This window comes from Molossus molossus, unplaced genomic scaffold (assembly GCF_014108415.1).
Source record: "Molossus molossus isolate mMolMol1 unplaced genomic scaffold, mMolMol1.p scaffold_m16_p_11, whole genome shotgun sequence".
Taxonomy (NCBI): domain Eukaryota; kingdom Metazoa; phylum Chordata; class Mammalia; order Chiroptera; family Molossidae; genus Molossus; species Molossus molossus.
This window is the reverse complement of record NW_023425346.1, coordinates 78,952,397-78,970,083: the sequence shown is the minus strand read 5'-3', so window position 1 is coordinate 78,970,083 and position 17,687 is coordinate 78,952,397. Positions and strand designations below refer to the sequence as shown.

Below are 17,687 nucleotides of genomic sequence, written 5' to 3'. Positions count from 1 at the left end.
ACTCCAGTTTTGTTGGCTTAAAGAGGCTTGTTATGAGCTCATTGCCATTCCAAATGGTATTTTAATGTTACAAGCATTCTGAGTTGTATAAAACTGACACATAAATTAACATTCAACAGAACACAACTTGGTGATAACTTTGTAAATTCATATACTTTAAAAAACCATTTATAGTAATAATTTTACATTTTCCTCTGTTGTCTTCAATTACAGAATTAAATAATAATGCATTTATTACTATTATTATTATTTTAATCCTCACCAAAGGATATTTTTCTATTTATCTTCAGATAGAGTGGGAGGGAGGGGGAGAGAGAGAGGGAGAGAGAGAGAAACACCAATGTGAAAGGGACACATCAATTGGCTGCCTCCTGCATGACCCTGACCAGGTCCGGGGATGAACTGCAATGGAGGTACATGCCCTTGACCGGAATTGAACCCACAACTCTTTGGTCTGCGGGCCAATGCTCTAACTGCTGAGCCAAACCAGCCAGGGCTCTTAACACATTTAAAATTAGGACTTCAAGAACAAAACTGGCAACCCAAGCTCATGGTGTCAAACATTCCCCTACTAATTCCCCACAATGCAATCAGTGGAATGAGGGAGATTCTACATCACTACTAGAAACTAAAGCAGCATCTTACCCACATACATGAATTTTCAAGAGATTTCCAGGAACAATAAGGCAATTAAAGTGCAGTGAGGATAAGTGATAGATGGCCCCCATTCACAAAGACAGAGTCCATTGTGAAGAGTAAATAAAGGAATTTATGCTGACCTCAGAGGCCGATGAACATCTGGACTACAATGAAGACAAGCCAAAGAAATAACTAAAGCAAATCCTAAACCTGCTTGAACCTCTAACATTGCCCAACACCACTAGACAAGGCGATCCTGTGGCCCAAACACAGCTTATGTGCAAAGGCAGATGGCCTGTGAAGGTGTTTGTACTTGCCAGGTGGCTTGCTGAAGATTAAGTTGCTACCTGTAATTATCTCTGAGCTGCAATAGCTAATATAAAAAGAGAGACTTATTAAAGGTGACTCACTGAGCAAATATTTGCCTCCCTTTGCCAACAGTTCCATCCCTAACTTGCACAAACCCTTGGATTCTACACCACCAAAGGAAAAAAAAAATTACAATAAATCCAAAGGTTACTCCTCTCTTTTAACTAAAGGTTAAAAGAACTAAAGAATACAATCTGGCAACATATACATCCTGAGAATTGATGTCTACATCACTTACACATTTGTGATTTTGAGAAATAAATATGTATACAAAAACAAAATCATAATAAAAGGACAGACTTGAACACATAAAAATAAATATCTTCTAACTACTGAAAACCATTCAGAAAAGATGAAAAAAATCTGCAGAGTCTAAGAAATTAGTATATCAACATAGATAAAAAGTGCTTGCACTGGCCCATGTGGATCAGTTGGTTGGGCATCACCCAAGGCACCAAAAGGTTGCCAGTTTGATTCCTGGTCAGGGCACATGCCTGGGTTGTGGTCTCAAACCCTGGTAGAAGGTATACAAGAGGCAGCCAATCGATGTTCCACTTTCACATTGATGTCTCTCTCTTTCCCTCCCTCTTCCTTCCTCTCTAAGAAATAAGTTTTAAAATATCTTTTTAAAAAACTGCTTATTGCCCTGGCCGGTTTGGCTCAGCAGTTAGAGCGTCAGCCTGCGGTCCAGAGAGACCCGGGTTCGGTTCCCACTAAGGGCACGTACCTCGGTTGCGGTTTGTCCCCGGCCCTGGTTGGTAGTGCGGGTGGCAGCCACTTGATGTGTCCTTTTCGTGTCAATGCTTTCTCTCTCTCTCTCTCTCTCTCTCTCTCTCTCTCTCTCCCCCCCCCCCCCCACTCTATATAAACAAAAAATGGAAAAATGTCCTTGGGTGAGGATAAAAAAACAAACAAAAAAACTGCTTATTAATCAGTTTTTAATCAATGACAAACATACATACCAATATGAAACAACCTACACAAGAGAACAATGGAGTAACCAATTCATGATAATAAAAACCCAAACAAATGAACATTTACATGTAAAAAAATGCTCAGCCTCACTAAAATTACTAGAAATGTAAATTAAAAGATAGGATTTTTTGCCTGCTAACTTTACCAAAAAATAGCACTTCCCAAAATTGGTTACAGTATAAAGAAAAGGCTGGTGTGGCTCAGTGAGTTGAGTGTTGTCCCATGGACTGAGAGGTCCTGGTTTGATTCCTGGTCAGGGCACATGACTGGGTTGCGGGCTCGATCCCCAGTGGGGTCGTGTAGGAGGCAGCTGATTGATATTTCTCTCTCACATCAATGTTTCTATCTCTCTCTAAAAAATCAATAAAAACATATATTTTTTTAAAAACAGAAGAAAAGGGCAACAGACATCATTGATGAAGGTACACTTACAGCCTTCTCAAAGGGCAATTGGGCAGTCTCTCTCCAAGTGTAAAATCTAAGTCCATTTCAAGAAATCTATCCTACATAAATGCATCTTTGCACAAAAGTTACAAAAGATATACGCTTAATGATGTTTACTGCAGCACTTAGAAATGGGGGGGTGTCAAATTTCCCTCAATAATAATATAGTTAAATAAATAATGGTACATGCATTGTATACAATATGATTATTTTAAAATATTTGATAGATCCATATATCTGGCTTAAAAGATATTTAAGGTATATTGTTGAATGAAAAAATGAAATCACAGAAAAATATATTGTATAACATCCATATTAAAAAATATACACACCCTGGCCAGTTTGGCTCAGCGGTAAGAACATCAAGCCTCTGACTGAAGGGTCATGGGTTCGATTCCCAGTCGAGGGCATGTACCTGGGTTGCAAGTTCAATCCCCTGCCCCAGTCTGAGTCGTACGGAAGGCAATCAATGTGTTGTTTCTCTCACATCAATGTTTCTTTCTCTCTCCCCACTCCCTCCTTTCTACTCTGCTAAAAGTCAATAGAAAAATATCCTCAGGTGAGGATTAACCAAATATATATATGTCCTGTATGTAAGTATCAGTAACTTCAATAAAACATTTTGAAGAGATAGTTACAAAACTTTATATTGGCTTTTTGGTAAGAGGAAAAGGGACTTACAGAGACAGACATTGGCCCTGGCTGGTTTGGCTCAGCGGTTAGAGCGTCGACCTGAGGTCCAGAGAGACCCAGGTTCGGTTCCCGCTAAGGGCATGTACCTCGGTTGCAGTTTGTCCCCGGCCCTGGTTGGGTTGTGCGGGTGGCAGCCACTCAACGTGTCCCTTTCATGTCGATGTTTCTCTCTCTCTCTCTCTCTCTCTCTCTCTCTCCCCCTCCCACTCTATCTGAACAAAATATGGAAAAATGTCCTCGGGTGAGGATAAAAAAATAATAAAATAAATAAATAAAAACCTTAACTATTAAAAAGAGAGAGAGAGAGACATTGAACAAGGTGGATATGAAGAGCTTGAATTTAAATAAGTATATATGCATTTATTATTTGCAAAAATAATTTAAAAAAATAATTTGTAGTAGTAGACAAACATGCATCCAATGGTAACAGCACCTACTCTAGATCACAAAGTTTCTGGTGATTTTTTATTATTTTTCATTTTGTTTAACTGAATTTCAAAATTCTATAATGTCCACCAATACAATACAGTATTGTTTAAAATTTTTGATACATTTATACAATTTGTGCACATTTAAACTACAGTGTAAGAAAACTGGTAATCTCACATTGGAGAAACAAAGTGGCTAGTGGACACAGAATAGACTTTTTCTGAATTCTTTTTGTGCCGTTTCCTATTAGCATGTATCAGCTATTTAGAAAAGTAAGTAAAATGATATACAAATAGCACTTCCACCATATATATATATATATATATATATATATGTGTGTGTGTATATGTATATATACATATATATGTGTATATATATGTATATATACATATATATACACACATATATATATTAGTTATTTTTAAAAAAAGAGATCAGGTTTGATTTCAATTTACTGACATGGCAAGAGCTCATGATATACTGGTAAATGAAAAAAATATTTAATAAAATGGTAGTTGATGCAATTTTATTTTATAAAATGTGAGCATATATATTATATATATTAATTAAAATATGAGTATATATAAAATGTGAGTATATATATATTTATTGAATGTGAATACACACACACACACACACACACACACACACACACACATACACATATTAAATAAATAGTCTGTATCAGTGGATCAAAGATTTCCAGAGGCTGAGGGTAGGGGATAGAATTGAGTTCAAAGGGACATGAGGGAACCTATTTAGAGTGATGAAAGTGTTCTGTAAGCTGATTTTGGGATGGTATACAGCTCTATGCTTTTTTTTTTTTTTAATTCTCACCCGAGGACATTTTTCCTTTTTGTTGTTGTTGTTGTTCAGATAGAGTGGGAGGGAGAGAGAGGGAGACAGAGGGAGAAACATCTATGTGAAAGGGACACATCGAGTGGCTGCCACCCGCACGACCAACCAGGGCCGGGGACAAACTGCAACCGAGGTACATGCCCTTAGCAGGAACCGAACCCGGGTCTCTCTGGACCGCAGGCCAACGCTCTAACCGCTGAGCCAAACCGGCCAGGGCAGCTCTATGCTTTTAAACAGGCGAATATTACTCAATATAAATTATCCCTGGATGAATCCAACCCCCTCCACCACCACCATCAAAAAAGGTCTATATGGCTATATACCAAAACAATAAGAGATTATTGTGGTGGATTAGGTTATTATTCAAAAAGACTCACTCTCACTCCCTACTTCTGTGGGAGTTTATTTCTTGTTTCACTGTTGTTGGGCTTAGCCATGTGTTTAGACTCATTGATATTTTCCTTGACCTTTGACTTTGGGTTTAGCCATGTTCTTGCAAGCTTGGGCTCATTCTCTTGCATCTTTGTCAATACCATAAGAAAAGCTTTCCATAGTTGGCTGCCTCACTAAAATTACTAAAAATTAAAAGATACAATTTTTTGCCCACTAATTTAGCAAAAAATCAAAATAAAATACTATCCAGAACTGGATATTACTATCCCTTCATCTAGGTCTTCAGAATGAATACACCAGGCCCTGCCCATAACAACAAGCAAACCCAGCCAGTCCTACAGTTTGAAGAAAAGCTGCCAACCAAGCCCAACCATCCCACAGATACATGAAAAATAAATGTTTATTGGTGAATGCCCCTAGATTGTTCGGTTGTTTGTTTTGCAGCATTATTGTGACAATATAACCAATATATTACCTTTGGGTAAGAAGTAATAATGATTTTTAACCTCTTTCCCTGTATTTTGCTCTACTTACTAAGTATTTTAGCATGTATTATTTTTATAATCAGAAAAGAAAGCCATATTCATTATGAGAAAAAGAGGAAGCCCTGGCAGGTTGCTCGGTGGTTAGAGTGTCGGCCCACAGACCAGAGAGCCCCGGGTTCAGTTCCCGCTGAGGGCACATACCTCAGTTGCAGTTTGTCCCTGGCCCTGGCTGGGGTCGTGTGAGTAGCAACAAGTCATGTGTCTCTCTTAACATCGATGTTTCTTTCTCTCTCTTCCCCCTTCTATCCCTCCTGCTCTATCTAAAGATAAATGCAAAAATGCACTCAGGTGAGGATTAAAAAATAAATAAAGAGAAAGGTACAAAAAAGGTAATTTATATATACATACTGTTTTAAATGATCATTGGCAAGAGCTATTCTATCACTCCGTCGTTTTTCTGCTTTTTCTTGTTCTTCCTTAAGAGCTTTTTCAATGTTGAGTTTCAAGTGTTCCTCCCATTTCTTATCTGATTTTATTCTACTCTTTTGGTATTCAATCTGTGCATCACGTTCTTTCATCACTCTACTAAGAAGAAGTCCTGACTTAAAAAAAAAAAAAAGGCAGTATTTTAATTTAAAAAAAGTCTGTGTATAAATTGTTAAATATATAAAAATACAAGAAAATCCAAGTAGTACATGAAAATTTTTCACTCTTTCTGTCTGGTAAAATTGATATTGTTTCGCATGTTCAATGGCCTTTTTTCGTTCTCCTTGTTTATATATTGCTTCTTCCACATCAAGAATTTGTCTTTCTTTCTCTATTTCTTCATCACGCTTCTTTTTGGCTTTAAGTTTCTGTTGTCTCATCCCCTGCAAAAAAGACAAAAGCAGTCTTCTGTTTTCATTTTTCAATTAAATTTCACAAAACTGAACATTATAATGTGATCATTTGAGTTTTCATTACTAGTCTTTATTGTATTTTCATTTATCATTAACAAATAAAATATAAGATTACCCTCATGAGCTAATTTGTTTTTAGTTTATCCTCACTGGGGGGCATTGTTGCATTTATCTTCAGATAGAGCGGGAGAGAGAAAGAGAGGAAGAGAGAGAGAGAAACATTGATGTGAGAGAGACACATCGACTGGTTGCCACCCATTCGACCCCAACTGGGGCCAGGGACAAATGGCAACCAAGGTACATGCCCTTAGCAGGAACCAAACCTAGGACTCTCTGGTCTGCAGGCCAACGCTCTAACCGCTGAGCCAAACCGGCCAGGGCTATCTTAAGAAAATCTTACTTAGTCTGAAATCCTGAAGATATTCTATAATTTATTTTAAGAGTTTTACTGTTTTGCTGTTCACATTCAGGTCTTTAATCCAGCTGAAATTCATTTTTGTGTATTCTGTACCACAGGGATATAATTTTATCTTTTTCATATGCCAATTATCTCAGTATTAGTTATTGAATTCCTGTCCTTTCCCTTCTGATTTGCAATGACATTTCTGTCATATGTCAAGTTCCCATATATAACATGGGATTGTTTTTTTTTGTTGTTGTTGTTTTTTGTTCAGGTAGAGTGGGAGGGAGAGAGAGGAACAGAGAGAGAGAGAGAAACATCGATGTGAAAGGAACACATCGAGTGGCTGCCACCCGCACGACCAACCAGGGCCGGGGACAAACCGCAACCGAGGTACGCGCCCTTAGCGGGAACCGAACCCGGCTCTCTCAGGACCGCAGGCCGACGCTCTAACCGCTGAGCCAAACCGGCCAGGGCAACATGGGATTGTTTTTAAGATCTGTCTTCTGATCTATTCTTTTGTCAATTCCTGTGCCTATATTGCAGTTTTTACTACTACATTTCTTCTTCTTTTTCTTTAACACCCATGAGGTATAAAGTATTATGTATAGTATGCTACTCATGCATTAAAAATAATAGGGGTTGTATATTCTACTCCCCTATCCCTTTATGGACAGAATTTTTTTTTTTAGAGTATAATGTACACAAACCCTTTTGATATATAGTTTTACAAATGCATAAGTCACTTATAGAACAGTTCCATCCTCCCCAAAAATTCCCTCAGCCCATTTATAGTGAATCATACCCACCATCTGCAGCCCTTACAAATACTGATCTGTTTTCTTTCCCTATAGTTTTGCCTTTTGTACAATGTCATGTATTACATGTATGATATTAGTCATGATATAATTCTTTCCTCTTCTAGAAAAAAATTAATAAATTATGAACAATGTTCCAAAAGCAAGGTACCACAAGCTTTTTATGTCCCTTTCCAAAAACAAATAATGTATATTGCAACAAAGTAAGAAAACATGCAAATGTTAAAAAAAAAAAAAAAGGTGAGAACTATCTTTAGTTCATGAGATATTATACTTGCACAGTTTTAACAATTTGACGGAAAAAAAAAAAACAAAAAAAAACCGGAAAAGCCCTGCCTCTCAGTGCTTGAAACAATATTGGAAAGTGAGTGGGGGAGGAGGAGGGTGAGAATCGTTTTTCCCCAGCATTATCCCCCAGATGAGATAATGAAAGGAGTCAGACAACACTTCCCCATTTTGGAGTAGTTTCACACTCATGCACATGGAACTAAACTATGGGTTAATATACCTCTTATAGAATCTAGCAGAAGCAGAGAGGAGCACAGCAAAGACACCGTTGTTCTAGAAAGAGATAGGCAGGGAAATAGACAAATCGAGGCAGATGAAAAGAAGCTGCCTTGATTTCTCATCGTTTCAAGTTCTGTCTTTCTGTGCACACCTTCATGATTATAAACAGCATTACCCTGATACCAAAACCAAACAAAAACATTTCAAGAAAACTTCAGACCAATATCCTTCAACATAAATGGAAAAATTAATATTTTAGCAAGTCAAATCCAGCAAATGGATAATACATCATGACCAACAGAGGTTTATCTCAGGAATGCAAGTTTGATTTTCAATATTTGAAAATCAATCAATGTAACTAACTATATAACAAAATGAAAAATAAAAACCTCATGATTACCTTAATAGAAACACACACAAAAAACACTTTAAAAAAAAATCTAACCATCTGGTTTTTTGTTTTTGTTTTTCAAAAAGAAGTGCAACAATTTAGAGACAGAAGGCAATTTGTTCAACTTGATTAAGAGCCTCTTCAGTAAACTTATACCTAGCATCACACTTAAAAGTAAAAGAATGACTACTTTAAGATTAGGACAAAGAATTTCCACTCTTAGTACATCTATTCAACATTGCATTGGAGGTTCTAACCAGTACAATAAGGCAAGAAAAATAACTAAAAGGCATCCAGATTGGTAAGAAAGAAGTAAAATTGTCACACTTTCTGACATCATGATTGCCTATGTAGACAATCTGATGGAATCTACACACATACAAAAAAACTACTAGAACTAATAAGTGAGATTAACAACACTGCAGGATACAAAAGCAATATATAAAATATTGTTTCTGTAGCCAACAATGAACAATAACAAATTGAAACTTTAAAAAATATCACTTTCAATAGCATAAGAAATATGAATTACTTAGGGATAAATATGACAAAAATAAATAAGACCTATATAGTGAAAACTATTAAAACACTGCTGAAAGAAATTAAATAAGACATAAATAAATACAGATACTGTGTTCATGGGTCAGAAGACTCAGTACTGCCAAGATATAATTCTCTCTAGATTGATCTAGATGTAATTCTCTCTAAATTCTCTCTAAATTGATCTAGAAATTCAACACAGACGCAATAAAAATTCTAGCTGGTTGTTTTTGAGCTTTTTTAGAAATTCACAAGCTGATGAGAAGGGGTTTGGGTGAACTGGTGAAAAAGGTGACGGGAGTAAGAAGTACAAATTGGGAAAAGAAAATACAAAATGGCAGTTACATAACAGTCATGGGAATGTAAAGTACAACATATCATATTGTAACAACTATTTGTGGTGTCAGATAGGTACTAGATGTATCAGGGTGATCACTCTGTAAGTTATATAAATGTCTAATCACTATGTTGTACAAATGAAACTAATATTGAACATCAATTGTAATGAAAAATAAAGAAATTATTATAGTGAAAAAAAATTCCCAAGCTGATTCTAAAATTTATATACAAGTGCAAAGGACCTAGTATATCCAAAACAAATTTGAAAAAGAAGAATGAAGTCAGAGGACTAATATTACCTGATTTCAAGACTTATTAAACCTACAGTTCTCAAGACAGTGTGTTAATGAAATAAAGACAGATGAATAGATTAATGGAACAAAATGAATAGTCCAGAAGTTTCCCCTGCATATACATGGACACTGGATTTTCAACAAAGGTGCAAAGGCAATTCAGTGAGGAAAAGTATAGTCTTTTCAACAAATTATGCTGAAACAATTGGATATTTATATGCAAAAATATAAACTTCAACTCATACCTTACTTCATACAAAAAATTAACTAAAAATAGAGCATAGACCTATATATGAGACCTAAAATATTAACTTAAACACAGGTGAACATCTTTGTGATCTTGGGTTAAGCACAGATTTCTTAGATAAATCACTAAAAGAATGATCCATAGGATTCCAAAATGGTGGTGGAGTGAACGGAAGCTACACAGACCATCTCCAAGGACCAAACTGGAATTACAACTAAAATAAAGACAAATTGTCAGGAAAAAGCAACAGAAAAGCAGCAAGAAAGGACCTATATAACCAGGAACAGGAAAAAAACGACACTGAATTGAGCCTGGTAGGTCTGCAGAGGCGCAACAGGGTGGGCTGAGAGTCCACAGACAGCAGCTGTTTAGCTGTGAGCAGCTCCCTCGGGGTTAAAATCCCAATCTGGCTCCACAGCTCAGAGGGCCAGGACAGAGTACTAAATTAGCTACAGCCACTAACCTTGGGCTACAGGAGGGAGGGGAGACTGAACTAGAATTGTGTGGGAACACCTGGTATTTGGAGTGTGCTCAGGGTTTTCACTGAGTCACTGCTACACAGGACAGTGGCCATCTTGCTTGGGGAGCCCATTCCTGGAGCTCTAGAAAGAAGCAGCAACCGCCCTGGCTGGTTTGGCTCAGTGGTTGGAGCATCCGCCTGTGGTCTGGAGAGACCCGGGTTCGGTTCCCACTAAGGGCACGTACCTAGGTTGCAGTTTGTCCCCAGCCCTGGTTGGTCGTGTGGGTGGCAGCCACTCGATGTGTCCCTTTCACATCGATGTTTCCCTCTCTCTCTCTTCCTCCCACTCTATCTGTACAAAAAATGGAAAAATGTCCTCGGGTGAGGGAAAAAAAAAAAAAAGCAGCAGCAACCTCTCCCTTGGAGATTTAATTCCACTCAGCTGGGCCAGATAAATGCAAATTGAGGCTCATTAACAACCAGCATCTGCCCCACCCTCTGAAAATCCTCCTATACTGAACACCTGAGGGAGCTTTTCATTCAACTGAGGGCTATAACTCAAGGCTCATCAAGTAACTGAGACTAATAGCCTCCAGGCAAAGAGCTAGAGGATAACTGAACCTTTCCTGGTCTTACAAATCCACCCAGGAAAGTAAGACTCAACAGTGGGGTTTAATGTGTGTCCTCCAACACTCATCCAAACCCAGTAGAGGGAGCCACAAGCAGCAGAACATTGACACCCATAGGGAAAACTTGGCAGGCTCCAAAACCCACTGAGATAGCCAAAATGGTGAAACAAAGAAACAAATCCCAAATGAAAGAACAAGAGAACTCTACTGAAGATGAGATCAATGAAATGCAGTTAAGCAAGTTATCAGAGGTAGAGGTCAGAGTTACAATCTTGAGGAAGCTCAACAGCATGAATTAGGACCTCAACACCATAAGTAAAGATATAAAACATTGAAAACCAACCAAGTGAAAATGAAGAATGACATAGCAGAAATAAAGAACACATTGGAAGAGTAGAGGAAGCTGAGGACTGGATCAGTGAATTAGAAGACAGGGTAGAAAAAAATCAACCAATCAGAAAACCGAAAGAAAAAAAAAACAATTAAAAACAGAAAGGTAGCTTAAGAGAACTGTGAAACAACTGGAATTGTAACAATATTTGCATCATAGAAGTTCCAGAAGAAGAGGAAAATGAGCAAGGGTTAGAGAATATATTTGAAGAAATAGTGACAGAAAACTTCCCTAACTAGGTGAAAGAAGAAGATATTCAGGTTCAGAAAGCAACAGAGAGCCCCAAGTAAGAAGAACCCAAACAGGCCCACACCAAGACATATAATAATTAAAATGCCAAAAATTAAAGACAAAGAGAGAATCCTAAAAGCAGCAAGAGATAAGCAACAGGTTACCTATAAAGGAACCCCCATAAGGCTATGGACTGACTTTTCAACAGAAACACTACAGGCTAGAATAGAATGGCATAAAGTAATCAAGGTCATGAATCCAAGACTACTCTACACAGCATGGATCTGAATCCAAGACTACTCTACCCAGCAAGGCTATCATTCAAAATAGAAGGTCAAATAAAGAGCTTCCCAGACAAAAAAAAAAAAAAAAAGGCTAAGGGAATACATGAGCACCAAACCAGCACTGCAAGAAATGTTAAAAGGACTACTGTAATTAGCAGAAGAAACAGGAAGAAAAATATAACCACACTAAACAAATATGGTAATAAATAAAGACATATCAATAATCACCTTAAATGTAAGTGGATTGAATGCATCGAAAAAATAGACACAGAGTAGCTGACTGGATAAGAAAGCATGACTCATATATATGTTGTTTACAAGAGACCCACCTCACAACAAAAGACTCACATAGGTTGAAAGTGAAGGGATGAAAAAAAAATTTTCCAAACAAATGGAAAGGGAAAAAAAGCTGGGGTAGCAATACTCATATCTGAAAAAATAAAGTTCAAAATGAAGGCCATAACTAGAGACAAAGAAGGCCACTACATAATATTGAAAAGATCTATCCAACAGGAAGCTATAACCTTGGTAAACATATATGCACCCAATAGAGGAGCACCAAAATATATTAAAACTCTTCTGGAGAACTTCAATGGAGAAACTGACAGCAATACAATCATAGCAGGGGATTTCATCATCCTGCTGACATTACTGGATAGATCCTCTAGACAAAAAAATTAAGAAGGAAACAGAGACTCTAAATGATGCACTAGACCAAATGGATTTAATAGATATCTACAGAGAATTATACCCCTAAACTGCAGAATTCACATTCTTCTCAAGTACACATGGGACATTCTCAAAGATAGACCAAATGTTAGGACACAAACTAAGTCTCTACAAGTTCAAGAAGACTGAAATCATATCAAGCATCTTCTCAGATCACAATGGCATGAAACTAGAAATCAATTGCAACAAGAACATGCAAAGACATTTGAACACATGGAGGCCAAATAGCATGCTATCAAACAATAAACGGGTTACCAAGGAGATCAAGAAAGAAATTAAAATCTTCCTGGAAACCAATGAAAATGAACACACAACACAAAATCTGTGGGATGCAGCGAAAGCAGTTCTGAGAGGGAAGTTCATAGCATTACAGGCCTACCTCGAGAAACAAAAAAAAAATTTCTAATAGATTATCTAACCTCACAACTTAAAGAACTAGAAAGCAAACAAACAAAACTCAAAGCAAGTAGAAGGAGGAAAATAGTAAAGATCAGAGCAGAAATAAATGACATAGAAACCAAAAAAACAATTCAAAGGACCAATGAAACAAAGAGCTGGTTCTTCGAAAAGATAAACAAGATTGATGGGCCCTTAGCTAGACTCACCAAGAAACAAAGAGAGAGAACCCAAATACACAAAATAAGAAATGAAAGAGGAGAAGTAACAACTGACAACACAGAAATACAAAGGATCGTTACAAAATACTATGAACAATTATACGGCAACAAATTGGACAATCTAAGCAAAATGGACAAATTTCTAGAAATACATAGCCTCCCAAAACTGGACCAGAAAGAGAGAGAAAACTTGAACAGACCAATAACAACTAAGGAAATTGAAGAGGTAATCAAGACTCTCCCAGCAAACCAAAGCCCAGGTCTGGATGGCTTCACAGAGGAGTTTTACCAAACATTCAAAGAACTAATACCCATTCTCCTCAAATTATTCCAATAATTCAAAAACAAGAAAGACTTCCAAACTCATTTTATGAGGCCAGCATAATTCTAATTCAAAACCAGATAAAGAATTACAAAGAAAGAAAACTACAGGACAATATCCATGATGAACATAGACGCCAAAACCCTGACCAAAATACTAGCAAATCGGATCCAGCAATACATTAAAAAAATTATTCACCATGACCAAGTAGGATTCATCCCAGGGATACAAGGCTAGTACGATATTCACAAATCAATAAATGTGATACACCACATAAACAAAATGAAAGTTAAAAACCATATGATCATATCAATAGATGCTGAAAAAGCATTTGACAAAATCCAGCACCCATTTCTGATAAAAACACTCAGCAATGTGGGAATAGAGGGATCATATCTTAACATAATAAAGGCCATATATGAAAAACCTACAGATAACATCATACTCAATGGGCAGAAAATAAAAGCATTTTCCTTAAGAACAGGAACAAGACAGGGATGCCCACTTTCGCCACTCTTATTTAACATAGTACTGGAAGTCTTAGCCACAGTAATCAGACAGGAAGAAAAAATAAAAGGAATCCAACTTGGAAAGGAGGAAGTGAAACTGTCATTATTTGCAGATGACATGATATTATACATAGAAAACCCTAAAGACTCCATCAAAAATCTGCTAGATTTAATAAATGAATTTGGCAAGATAGCAGGACACAAAATATGGTGTTACCTCAAAAAATTAAAAATTGAATTGCCATTTGACCCATTGATCCCACTTCTAGGAATATATCCTAAGAAGCCTGAAATACCAATCAGAAAGAATATATGTTCATAGCAGCACTATTTACAATTGCTAATATCTGGAAACAGCCCCAGTGTTCATCAATAAATGAGTGGATAAAAAAGCTGTGGTACATATATATACAATGGAATACTATGCAGCTGTAAGAAAGATCTCTTATCCTTTGAGACAACATGAAGGGACCTGGAGAGTATCATGCTAAGTGAAATAAGCCAATCAGAGAAAGGCAAATACCACATGATCTCACTTATATGTGGAATATAATGAATAAGAAGGGCTGATAAACAAAACAGACCCAGAGGCATAGAAAGGAGTATGGTTCAGACAGACAAACATCAGAGTAGGGGGGTAGGGGGATGGATGAGATGAACCAAAGAACTTACCTGTATGTATGCATAACCAATGGACATAGACAACTATGCTACGGGGCTTGGGAGCGGGATGGGGAAGAGGGTGTCTAGGGGGGAAAAAGGAGAAACATCTGTAATAAAAATAAATTAATAAAAATTGAAGAAAAAAAAAAAAAGAATGATCCAAAAAAAAAAAACCTGATAAACTAGACTTCACTATAATAAAAAACTCTGCTCTTTGAGACACGCTGTAACGTTGTAAAAAGCCAAGCCACAGACTGGGAGAAAATATTTTCAAATCAAATATATATAAAGGGTTTGTATTCAGAATATGTTTTTAAATTTCTCTAAACTCAATAAGAAAACAAATCCAGATTAAAAATCAGCAAAAGAGCCCTAGCTGATTTGGCTCAGTGGCTAGAGAATCAGCCTGCAGACCAAAGAGTCCTGGGTTTGATTCTGGCCAAAGGCATGTACCTCAGTTGCAGATCATTCCCAACCCCAGTTGGGGTCGTGTGGGTGGCAACCAATTGATGTGTCACTCTCACATTATTGTTTCTCTTTCTCTCTCCCTCCTACTCATTGAAGATAAATGTAAAAATATCCTTGGGTGAGGATAAATAAATAAAGTGATAAATCACTGTCGATTTAAAAAAAAAAATCAGCTAAAGATTTGAACAGACATTTCACAAAAGAAGATACACAGAAAATAAGTTCATGGAAAAGATGTTCAACATCATTGGAATTAGAGAAATATTCAAATTAAATACAATGAGATACTACTTTACACCTATTAGAATGTCTATTGATGGATCCTTAAGAACCGGAGGACACCCAAGGAGGCGTTTTCTGTGTGGATTTGCCAGCGAGTCATACAGGTCAAGGTACTGCAAACAGTTCCTGAAACAACTTCTTGGAATTGTGTCAAAGGTTCATGAGGTCCATTGTGTTTCTACTATAGAGGAAACAAACCCTAAAAGTTAAAGGTTAGATATTAACATAGAGTTAATTACTGCTTACCAAGCATTGTTTGTACTTGTAGTTAAAGGTTAGGTATTAACATAGAGTTAGCCACTGCTTGCCATGCATTGCTTGTACTCATGTAGCTACCCTCATGCTCTTCAAATAGAATCGTTAAACATTGTAATAAAAGCCATGATGATCATGAAATCACTACTACATGCCAGAGAGAGCTGTAGCCCTCCGTTCATCTTGAATACATCTTGCCTGCTGATGCTTTCTTCACGTCTGCAATCATTTTGAATACAACAGTCTATAATTAAGAATTATATTAGAGCCTTGGCCAGTTTTGCTCAGTGGTTAGAGCATCATCCCATGAACCAAAGAATCTCGGGTTCAATTCTGGTCAAGGGCACGTACCTTGGTTGTGGATCGGTCCCTGGCCTTGATCGGGGTCATGCGGGAGGCAACCAATCAATGTGTTTCTCACATTGATGTTTCTCTTTCTCTCTCTTTCTCTCCCCACCCCCTTCCTCCTTCTCTCACACTCTATCTAAAGATAAATGGAAAAATATCCTCAGGTGAGGATTTTTAAAATAAATAAATAAAATAAGAATAATATTAGAATGTCTGATCATAGCAATTTGGCAAGAAATGTGAAAGAAATAGAACTCTCATACACTACTGGTAGGAATATAAAAACTACTTTCAAAAACAATTTGGAAGTTTCTTACAAAGTTAAACATACATCTCTCATATGATTCAACCATACTACACCAAGATATTTACCCAAGATAAATGAAAGCATATGTCCATACATGGACTTATACATGATTGTTCATAAGCCCTTTTATATATAGTAGCCAAAACCTGGAAACAGCTCAAATATAAACATTTAGTTGATGTCAAACTATCAACAATTGAACAGATAAACAAACTGTGGTATATCCATATAATGGAACACCACTCAGCCATAACAATGAATAAATAATTGATACATACAACAACATGAAAGAATTTCATGTTGAGTGAAAATTATAATAGAAAACAGATTAGTGGTTGCCTAGAGATAGGAGAGAAAGGGTGGGGGAGAGAGGGAGTAAAAGGGATATGAGTAAACTTCTCTGGGGGTGATGAATATGTTCATTATCTCAATTACAATGATGGTTTCAGGGCATTGTATATGTCAAAACATCAAATTGTATACTTTAAACATGTCCAATTTATTGTATGTCCTTTATACCTAAATAGAGCTGTTGAAAATGTGTTTCAATGTATTTTTATAATTTACATATAAAAAATAGTTATAAGAGTGCTAAGAAAAAAGAGTAAGGCTTCAGTGCTTTTATACTCCTGGGTGGTTAATACTTACTGCATATGTATTAGTCCAATGTTTTACCACTTCTTGGGATCGAAGATGCATTTCTTTCTTTGCCTTTCTTTCTGCACGAAGGTATGCTGCTTTTCTTGTCATACCATCAAGGGTATCTCGAATCCTTTTCCACTCATTGTGTGGAATTATGGTGACCTGCTGGAGATCTACTTTGCTAGGTAGAAGAGGTGGATAAAGAACTTGATCTTCTTCAGAGTTCTTCATTTCTAATAAAGTTTAAGAAACCAATATTAAAAACTATCAATAAGAGTGTGTGATATTTTTTCTCAGACATTTCTATATTGGCATGATATCAAAATTGTTTCAAATAGTAATTTTATTCTTGTTATCTTGAGAACAGCTGGGATTAAATGGAAGAAATATAAGACCGCGAATCAGAAGTATTAGATCTGACTTCTTGTTTGGTCATTCCCTTACTGTGTAAATTTGGGCAAGTCATTTAATTTATTGAAGACTTGGTGTCAACATATTAAAGCTGAAAAAAATCCCAAACTGACTCCATAGTGTAGAGTGCTGGGACAGAGCACTAAATTAGCTGCAGCCACTCACCTTCAGATCCAGCAGAGGAGGGCAGACTGGACTGGAACTGTGTGAAGAGACTTGGGAGTTTGGAGAGCTGGGAGGGCACTGGGAGTTTTGTGCTGAATAACTCCCTCATAGGACAGAAGCCATCTTACTCAAAGAGCCCCTGGGAGAAGCAACAGCCCACCCCTCAGGAATTTAACACCATCTGGCTAGGCCAGATTAATGCAAATTGAGGCTCATTCACAGCCAGCAAGCACCAGCCCCAACCACTGGAAATCC

The 17,687-nt window shown here is 37.0% G+C and overlaps 1 protein-coding gene across 1 annotated transcript in view; it reads right to left on the bottom strand.

Annotated features, from left to right (window-relative positions):
• The window catches only part of CCDC173 (coiled-coil domain containing 173), a 54,134-nt gene that overhangs the window by 30,284 nt on the left and 6,163 nt on the right, over positions 1–17,687 (bottom strand). The window contains exons 3-5 of the mRNA XM_036253348.1: positions 16,863–17,089; positions 5,981–6,154; positions 5,694–5,887 (exon numbers count right to left, since the gene is read on the bottom strand). Coding sequence (XP_036109241.1) covers positions 5,694–5,887; positions 5,981–6,154; positions 16,863–17,089 — 595 coding nt within the window. The remainder of the gene's footprint in view (positions 1–5,693; positions 5,888–5,980; positions 6,155–16,862; positions 17,090–17,687) is intronic.